The following is a 9,965-nucleotide window of genomic DNA, read 5'->3' on the forward strand; positions in this document are numbered from 1 at the left end:
AAATTTTCATTTAATATCTTTAATAATTATTTTTTATTTAATTATAATTCATCTCAAGATCAAATTATTTTTACATCCAAATATATATCCGTAATATCAAATAATAACTAATTCAATCTTTATTTTTTTAATTTTACTATTTATCGAAACGGATCATAAACTTAAATAACTATTCAATAACAATGGAATATGCAAAATCAATTTTAATCAATTTAATGAACCGAAACCAATTGAACTTCGTCAAGTAAGTTCAGTACGATTTTGATAATGATTAATTAAAAGAATATTTAATTGATTAATTAGATTGATTTTTAATGTTTAAAATTAATATTAATGTATTTCAAAAAAAAAAAAAAAAAAAAAAACTAATGTAAAGCAAACTAGAACGTGATTGTTGAATCTTGAAGCAAAATTTGAGGGATTTTATTGTACTAAAATAATCCAAAAGAAATCCAAATCCTAATGCATCGGTACAAGAATGGAAAGCACATAACCTCCCCTAATTACAAATCTTCCCTATAAATACCCACTTTTTAGTGCAAGTTCATTTCTCGCTTTTCAAAACACAGCTCCTCCGTTCTCTCTGTCTCTCGGTGACCCCTTTCTCTCCAGTTTCTCCTGGGGGTCGCCCAAAATCAGAAAAAAAAATAAAAAAAAGAAAAAAATAACATAATTTTCTCATTCAATTCCTAAATTGATATTCAAATCAAATTAAAAACAATTTGTTTTCAGTTTTTTCAATTAATTTTCAACTTTGTCGGAAATGGCGAACGCGGATCCTGAAGGGATAGACGCCGTACGGATGACGTGGAACGTTTGGCCGCGCACCAAAGTCGAAGCCAGCAAGTGTGTGATTCCGTTAGCGGCTTCAATTACTCCGATCCGTTCACACCCGGATATCCCAACGCTCCCTTACGCTCCTCTACGATGCAAGACGTGTTCCGCCGTCCTCAACGCCTACTCGCGCGTTGACTTCACGGCCAAGATCTGGATCTGCCCGTTCTGTTACCAGCGTAACCATTTTCCGCCTCACTATGCTATGATCTCCGAAACGAACCTGCCATGCGAACTCTACCCGCAATACACCACTGTGCAGTACACGCTCCAACCGAATCCCGATCCAAACAACCCTTCCAATGCTCCTCAATTGCCACCAGTGTTTGTGTTCGTGTTGGACACGTGCATGATCGAGGAGGAGCTTGGGTTTGTTAAATCGGCGATGAAGCAGGCTATTGGATTGTTGCCAGAACACGCGCTTGTCGGTTTCGTTTCTTTTGGGACTCAGGCACAGGTCCATGAATTGGGGTTCTCGGATATGTCGAAGGTCTATGTTTTCAGGGGTAGTAAGGAGATTTCCAAGGAGCAAGTGTTGGAGCAGTTGGGCCTCGGTGCTGCTGGGCGGCGGCCAACCGCTGGGTATCCGAAAGGCCTGCAAAATGGATATACAAATACCGGCGTTAACCGGTTTTTATTGCCTGCTTCAGATTGCGAATACACTCTCAATTCGGTGCGTTTTGATTTTTGTTTTTGTCGTGGGAATTAATTTTTTAAATGTTTGAATTTTTTTATTAAGTGGTTGGTTGATTTTAATGTAGTTGTTGGATGAGTTGCAAACGGATCAATGGCCTGTACAAGCGGGACACCGGGCGTTGAGGTGCACCGGAGTGGCCTTAAGTGTTGCGGTAGGATTGCTTGGAGCCTGCTTGCCTGGTACTGGTGCTAGGATTGTTGCTTTGGTTGGTGGTCCATGTACTGAAGGGCCAGGCACGGTAATGCCATTAAAGTCTCTGTTTAGATTCTGAATTCGTAGCTATTCTACAATTAAGTGATGCAATCATTAGTGAGGCATTTATCATTTGTTTTCTCATGAACTGTATGTAGTTTATGGGATCTAACGCAAATAATATGTGATGGTTGAGACGGATATGGTATGTTGTAATTAGTATGAACTTTATTTTTGCTGCAATCCTGAATGTTCCATTTGCTGTTGTTTCAATAATATATTTTTGCATTTTACTTTTCTCTATGGTTACAACTTTTTTTTTTTTTTGTGTAAATAATGTAAAGTTTCTGTCCCAAGTTTTTTTGGGGATGATATTTGATAAAAGCTGCAGGCAATCCATACAGAAGCAAAATGAATTTGTAGACAGATCACAACAACTGGAGCCCATTGTAATATGAAACATGGCTATGTTTAGAGGCTCCATCTTTGTTTGATTAGCTTTGAATGTTGGTGCATTTACTTTGTACAATTGGTTAAAAAGAGAAATTTTATTTCATAAAGATTATTCCTGTTAGCTCCATTATGTCTCCAACGTTTTTGTCAAACTTTCATGTTACCCTATAGTTTCATATAGCTTGTTGGCTTGTTGCCTTAATGTTTACTGTTTCTTTGTGCAAGACAAGTGTCGTTCTTAATTACATTGTAGTTGTAGGAATAATTCATACGCAACAATGATTTAATTGAGAAAATGGAGATTAAGCAAATAATCTTCATTTGAGCATTGCTTCTTGTTTAATTTGTATTAACATTCTTGGTTGTCATCAAGATGATACTGATTTATATGATTTTTGCAGATTGTATCGAAAGACTTGTCAGAACCTGTACGTTCACATAAAGATCTGGATAAGGATGCTGCACCATATTTTAAGAAAGCGGTCAAATTTTATGATAGTCTTGCAAAACAGCTGGTCAGCCAGGGTCATGTACTAGACCTTTTTGCATCTGCACTTGATCAGGTCTGTTTGGCCACCTTTTAGGTTCTATATTTATATTTAAACTCTTTTTTGTTCATGAATCTGTCTCTATGCCTGAACTAGGTTGATTTGCTTCAATGCACTTATGTCATACCTGTAATGTGTTGGCTTTCATCTTCTGTCCAACCTAGTTAGAAGTTGTATCACTCTATTAATAAGGATGGATTCATTAGACAAAACTTTTTGGTTCTTTCCTGCCTTCTTAATCGGTCCGATGGATTGAAGAACCTGCTGAAGCTGATAGGATACAAGGACCCTAATTTTATTTGGAAACTTGAACTACCTAATATTTAATTCTTACTTTACAAAACTCTCTCTCTCTCATTTATAATTTACCAATTATTTAAGACACAGTGGAAATATGAGGACATTAAGGCTTGATTTTTGCCATGCTTCTTCCATTTGTGGCCTGTGATGTAAATGTTTTATTGTGTAGAAAACTGTGGATGACTGGATTCTAATAGTTATTGCATTTACCATGGGTACAAACCTTTTATTTTAAATGAATGTCAATAATTTCAGACATTAATAATCTTCAAAATGTTAACTGTACATAAATATGTTATGGTTTTTTTGTGTGTTGTCAGGTTGGAGTTGCTGAAATGAAAGTTGCAGTTGAAAGGACAGGTGGCCTTGTTGTTCTAGCTGAAAGTTTTGGTCATTCTGTATTCAAAGACTCTTTCAAGCGTGTCTTTGAGGATGGAGAACAGTCTCTTGGCCTATGTTTTAAGTTAGTTCTTGTCACCACACCAAAGCTTCTTGTTCTTTTTCAACTTTTTAAGTTTACTTTTCTCTTCTCTTATCCATGTTGTTGATAACTATATAGTTGCATTCTTAATTGGTGAACTTACATTTTTATTCCAGTTCTAGTTGTCCTTGTATTATTTGTTTGAGTTCTAGATGTGCCAACCACCCCGTGTGCCTTTAACTTAGTTGTGACACCATTCAGCACTAGGTGATGCTGCTGTTAGAGAATGTAAATTTTTGACATAGCTTGCTGACCTTGCTATTCTGCTGGAAGCAGAGCACAAGTTTATCAAATTGGTATATGAAAATGACTATACACTGGTATTCTATATTGGCGTTACTCTTTTGGCTTCATAGGTTTTCTAAATGTTGCCAATGCCTGTGCTTGTATTGTTGAAAGAGGTGTCAGTATTATGACGCTGCAGTGGGAGTGTTATTGTTGATTTCTGTTAAAATCCTGATTTTAAATTTAATGCTGATTGCCAGAAATGAACTCTCGCTACCATGTGGTTACCCATGAAATTAATTTATTTGGTCCGGCATTAGCTTTAATTTTGCAATTGCTTTAGCTTAAGTTTTTTTATCCACATGCATTATCTGTAATTTATGATTGGCTATGGCATGGTTTGGAGCACCCAGAAATTTCAACTATTTTAGCTGTAGTATAAAATTTCAAACTTATTATAAGCTACTTTTTTTTTTTTTTAATTTTTCTTTTTAGTGGCATGCTCGAGATTAACTGTTCAAAAGACATCAAGATTCAGGGGGTCATTGGACCTTGCACATCTTTGGAGAAGGTTGGATGATTTAACAATTTAATAACATCTCTTGGTCTCTCTATATAGATACACACTCTAAACTGTAGACTGGATTTACTTATATTTATGGGCATTTAAGCTGATTGCCATGAGTGTTGCAGAAAGGACCTAATGTCGCTGACACAGTTGTTGGGGAGGGGAACACTACAGCATGGAAAATGTGTGGCCTCAACAGGAGTACTTGCTTGACAGTTTTATTTGATCTTTCATCAACTGAGCGATCAAATGTTCCAGGCGCTGCAAATCCACAGCTCTATTTGCAATTTCTTACTAGGTTTGCTGCATGAACCACCCAAAAGGGTCTTTTTATTTACCTTAATGTTAAATATATTTGATTGTTTCTTTACTTTGTTCCTTTAGTAATTTGATCAGTGTTGTCAAGGCAAGTGCCCAGGTGTTGCGCTTTGGTGCCAGATAACAAAAGTGCCTCTAGGTGCTTTTGATCAGGTGCACACCTGGTGCACTTTTTTTAAGGCAGTAGGCGCAAAAAAGCCTGCCTTGTTGAAGTTCTCTTTAATTTCTTTAATTTTTAATTTTTTCGTAAACTCTACCTTTAGTAGTGAAAAAAAAAGGACAATATCGAGCTCTCTACTTCTCAATGTTTGAGTATTCAACAATAAACATGGGATCATAACGAAATCATGCATATTGGCCAAAAAAAGAACAGGAAAATTTTGCATGTTTCGTCGGATAACTGGATCACCCTTAAGAGTTTATTATCAGAATCTTAAGCATATTATATACACAGATGCACATGCACATGCACATGTACAAAAACACACGCTTAGACATATTGCGCCTTATTTCACTCGGGCGAGGGCTTTTTTTGCACCTTGTCTCTCCGGCAATATAAGGGTTCAAGTGCCTAGTGCCCATCTTGTTCCCTTGACAACACTGGATTTGATTGTGATGTTGTTTATCTAATTGTAGTTATCAGGACCCTGAAGGTAAAATGATGCTTCGAGTTACGACTGTGACAAGACAATGGGTAGACAGTGCTGTTAGTGCAGAGGTTAGTTTAGATAGATATTTTTGTACTTTTGGTTGTTTACATTGTCTAAAACATCTAAGTGTATCATTTTCATTTTTTCCATTTCATCCATTTTTGTGTTTTGTTAAATATGTCCCATTTGGCCATATTTAATAGTTTTATTTCTTTTTTTTTTTGGGGGGGGGGTGTTATAGGGGGTGTTGAATTTAGACATGGTATGTTGTCTGATGTGTATAAATGTCACTGCCATATGCATCTTGGTCCGTATATATGATTGATTATTTTTGTTGGAATTAATTTATGCTGGGGGGTATAGACATGGTATGTTTTCTGATGCATATAAATGTCACTGCCATATGCGTTTTGTTTGTATATATGATTGATTATTTTCGTTGGAGAATTTGTTGGAATTAATTTATGCTTACTTTCAATAATATCTCCTTTCTAGGAACTAGTACAAGGTTTTGATCAAGAGACTGCGGCTGTTGTAATGGCAAGAATAGCTTCCCTGAAAATGGAGACAGAGGTAATTTAAAACATCTTTTATTCATTTTTCTAAAGTTTGTTTTATTTCTTGTTTGGATGTATTCACTGTCAACCTATAGCTTATTTAGCTGATACCTTCTGCTTAGTTATTTATGATTTTTTTATCAAGTAATGTCCACTTTTTTTCTGTATTTGTATTATGGATAAGAACTTTCTCTCTTAACTTTTTGCCCTATTTTTTAGTGGTTCTCTCTACTTGCTTTTCTCCTAGCCTTGACCTGCCCCCTTTTTCATATTTTGTATCTATTATTTGTTGACTCCTTGCCAATACAATAACATGGTTAAATGTTGCTTGTGATAATTTTTTCTAATTAATTATTATGTCTTTTTGTTTCATTTAGGAGGGGTTTGATGCTACACGGTGGTTAGATCGGAATCTCATTCGACTTTGTTCCAAATTTGGCGACTACCAGAAGGATGATCCATCATCTTTTACCTTAAACGCTTGCTTTTCTTTGTTTCCTCAATTTATGTTTAATCTGCGGCGGTCACAATTTGTACAGGTAATTGTTTCTTTTTTCTAATTTCCTACTGTTTATATAACAGTTAATTGACCTATGTTCATAAATGAATTTTCTTTCCTTTTATGTGGCAGGTTTTTAACAACAGTCCAGATGAAACTGCCTATTTTAGAATGTTATTGAACAGGGAAAATATTACTAATGCAGCTGTTATGATTCAACCATCATTAATATCATATTCATTCAACTCGCTGCCCCAACCAGCATTATTGGATGTGGCTTCCATTTCAGCTGATCGTATTCTCTTGCTGGATTCATATTTCAGTATTGTTGTTTTCCATGGTATGACAATAGCGCAGTGGCGCAACATGGGCTACCAGAATCAGCCGGAACACCAGGTATGTTCATTTTGTTTATGCTACCGTAATCTAGAGCTTAATATAAAGATTTCTTTAGAACCATTACATTCATAATGTTCCAAAGTGACTTTCAGTAAACATGCCTGATGCTGGTCTTCTTTTTACATTAAGATAATAATGTTTGATCACTTCCAGTTTGAGATAAGCTGGAGCTGTGGTGATTTTGAGGTCTCTCTAAGCCAGTAGTAAAGTTTTATTATTCTTATTATAATATTACTCATTCTTGTGAGATATTTATCCTAAACTACTGACAGAAGAAAACCCCTTGTACCACCACCTTGTAGCTCTGAAATGGAAACTATGAGGTTAATTATAATGATATGCTAAAATATAGTGAATATTATGAATTTCTTCAAAAATAGAGTATGCTTTGGTGGATAAGGCTGGTGCATAGTCGTGTTTGTTGAAATGACTCCTGGCATCGTATATTGGACCAGTTTATATGATTAATAAGTGTTTTATGCATACTTTATAATGTCTCATTTCTAAAGCTAAATAATTGCTCATTTTATATTCATCTGGCAATGCTTTACTCTAAGCTATAGGAAGAGGATGCCAATAAGATATCCTTACCAGGCAATTGGCTTTATTTAACCTGGTTCTATCTTTACCAGTTTAAGAACTTTCATTGATAATTTTTGTATTTGCTACTGACTTTCTCCTATGTCATATAGTGGCTTATAACCTAGGTGCTGGTTTTGAACTTCAATTTTCTTCTATATGATGTACTTCTTGTACTTTTGCACTTCTGTTATTTTGGAGAGTTAAAATTTGTATGATAGAGGAACATAGGGACTTGTTCCAGGGGTAAGAGATATGGTTATGGCATATTTCGTTTGCAATGTCCATTATTTGTTAAGCTCTGAATTGCAATATTATATTAGATTGTTGGGAATTTGCCTGTTCTTCAATGAAGTCTCTAATGCAGCTTAAGTTCCACTGGTTAGTACCCAATATCTATGTTCCTACAGTATGATTCTGTTGTCTAAACCTTAATTTTTTTTTCAACAGGCATTTGTACAGCTTTTGCAAGCACCCCATGTCGATGCCCGGATGATTATTCAGGAACGCTTCCCTGTCCCTAGATTGGTTGTATGTGATCAGCATGGATCCCAGGTCAGTACATTTCTTAAACTGATATTTTGGGAGATATAAAATGTGTCCTTGATTTGTCTTTGTAGTAGCAACACAATCTTTAAGAAAATTTACACTTTCTAAAGTATATTTGTTATGGTGGTTAAACCGAGAGTGCAATTACATCTAATTTGCTCTGAATTCTTTGCACAAATCCTCAGAAGCTTGATAAAGGTAGCAAGCACAGTCTGTTTTATTGTTACAATTTAGCTTGATCATTCAGCATTTCTGGTTCATGGTACCTTCTGTGGGTTTAGCGTTGATAACTTTTTTTTCCGCTATGATGTGATCGCTATATTCTTCTATTCATCTAGTTTCGTGTTCATCTCGATCTTTTCCTTCAGTCTGATGTTACGGTTGGGCTGAGCTATCTTAATATTTCCTTATTTCATTGCTTTTTCCCATTTTTAGTGAATTTGAACTGGTTAGCAGTAGATTGGGGACCTTACCAATTGTTTCGGTATTTTTTCTTTTTTTGGTGACCTTACTGACTGTCTAGTTTGGAATATCCTGATGCAAATATATTCCTTTGTTAACTATCAAACAATGATTTTGAAAAGCTAGGCTGTCTTGAGCTAAGCTATCCTTGCCCCTTAGTATGAGTATCACCTTTTTAGGTACACCTAAAGGGCACTTGGGGAAATCATTTACCATTTAGCAATATTATGTGGCTGCATGTTTTCCTTTACAGTTTTGCACAGATACCAGTAACTGGTTTTCTATGTTATGAATTCACAAGTGTTGGGTCTGAATTGAACCATGCCAAATCCCTCTAATCAAATCCACAAAAAAGAGGGGTGTCATGATTGTGACTTTGCCACTTTTGGGTCCATTAATCGAGCTTCTGCACTTGATTTGCGAAACCAAAGTTTCTAATATTAATAATTCAATACCGCCCTCCCTTTCCATTTTTTGTTACTCACCAAGCCAATTCTGTATTTTACCTTGGAGGCATAAAACCGTTGCCCTTTTTTTTTAAGAAAATAAATTGGGCTTTTTACATTACCCAAGTGGCTTATTTTTGTTTCCTTTGTGCAGGCAAGATTTTTGTTAGCAAAGTTGAACCCATCAGCAACATACAATAATGCTACCGATGTAGCTGTTGGATCAGATATAATCTTTACGGATGATGTAAGCTTACAAGTCTTCTTCGAGCATCTTCAGAGGTTGGCTGTGCAATCTTGATTGTAGAAAATAGTTGAAACACTTTGGTTTCTAGTACGGGCAATCCCCTCAGTGTGAGTTCTGTATCCTGTTATACATCATCTGGTTCCTTCGGTTCTTTTCCTTTCCATAAATTTCATCAACAAGAGGTCAGACCCCACGATATTTGGGAAAATAAGGATAGCAAATATCATTCTTTGGGGGCGCCGCTGCGTTGGAGAGGTATTTGCTTCCTTGAACGAATAAGGGATGCGACAAAGAGGTCAGTCTGAGTTTTTACATTTATAGGGAAAGGAAGGTGTATGATGATGAGAATGTAAGTTTGAGGATCCCCGCTTTCAGTAGGAATATATTTAGACAGGAATTTTTTTCTCCTTTTGTGAATTCAATCAGGTCACAGTTGGATATGTTTGTGTACTGAATTTAGGTCATATACTCATTGCCTAGGTTGAGAACATGGGTCATTTTGTTTTTGTTTTGTCTCAGCCCACACGTCAAAGGTCAAAGTACCTAGGTTGAAATTCAAAGACTCCTTTCTGGTTTGGTAAGCCATAAGCTGATGGAATCAGGATTTTTGTTTCATAATGGTTCATTTTCTTTTTTATTTTTTGCAAAATTTTTTTGGAAAGGCAGTGATAACAAACCAATTAACTAAGTGGATAAAGAAACAGGTTTGGCGAGGGAAGAGCTGAGAAAATTATATTAAAAAAAAAGGGAAGAAACAATGTAAAATGAGGGGGAAAATAAAAAATGAAATAAAATAGCGGGAAAAAGCTAATGTAAAAGAAAATAAAAAAAAGAACATAGAGGAAATAAAAATGAAAAAGATAAAACGAAATTATAATATAAAATTAAATTTGATAATCTTAAATAAGTTAAAGGTTATACAACACGAATGTAATATTAAAAATAAAAATAATATGATTTA

General features: G+C 35.5%; 1 protein-coding gene across 1 annotated transcript; it reads left to right on the top strand.

Annotated features, from left to right (window-relative positions):
• The first annotated feature begins 553 nt into the window (after nt 1-553).
• LOC111279754 (protein transport protein SEC23 E-like) lies at nt 554-9,622 on the top strand. The gene is made up of 12 exons (XM_022866779.2): nt 554-1,507; nt 1,596-1,769; nt 2,578-2,739; nt 3,345-3,487; nt 4,226-4,301; nt 4,424-4,596; nt 5,253-5,334; nt 5,762-5,839; nt 6,201-6,362; nt 6,455-6,718; nt 7,751-7,855; nt 8,912-9,622. The coding sequence occupies exons 1-12, from the start codon at nt 764-766 to the stop codon at nt 9,056-9,058; spliced, it is 2,310 nt and encodes a 769-aa protein (XP_022722514.2). The 5' UTR covers nt 554-763; the 3' UTR covers nt 9,059-9,622.
• The last annotated feature ends 343 nt before the right edge of the window (nt 9,623-9,965 follow it).

The sequence above is a fragment of the Durio zibethinus genome, chromosome 27 (genome assembly GCF_047325235.1).
Source record: "Durio zibethinus cultivar Kanyao isolate XHJ-2024 chromosome 27, ASM4732523v1, whole genome shotgun sequence".
In the NCBI taxonomy this organism is placed as follows: domain Eukaryota; kingdom Viridiplantae; phylum Streptophyta; class Magnoliopsida; order Malvales; family Malvaceae; genus Durio; species Durio zibethinus.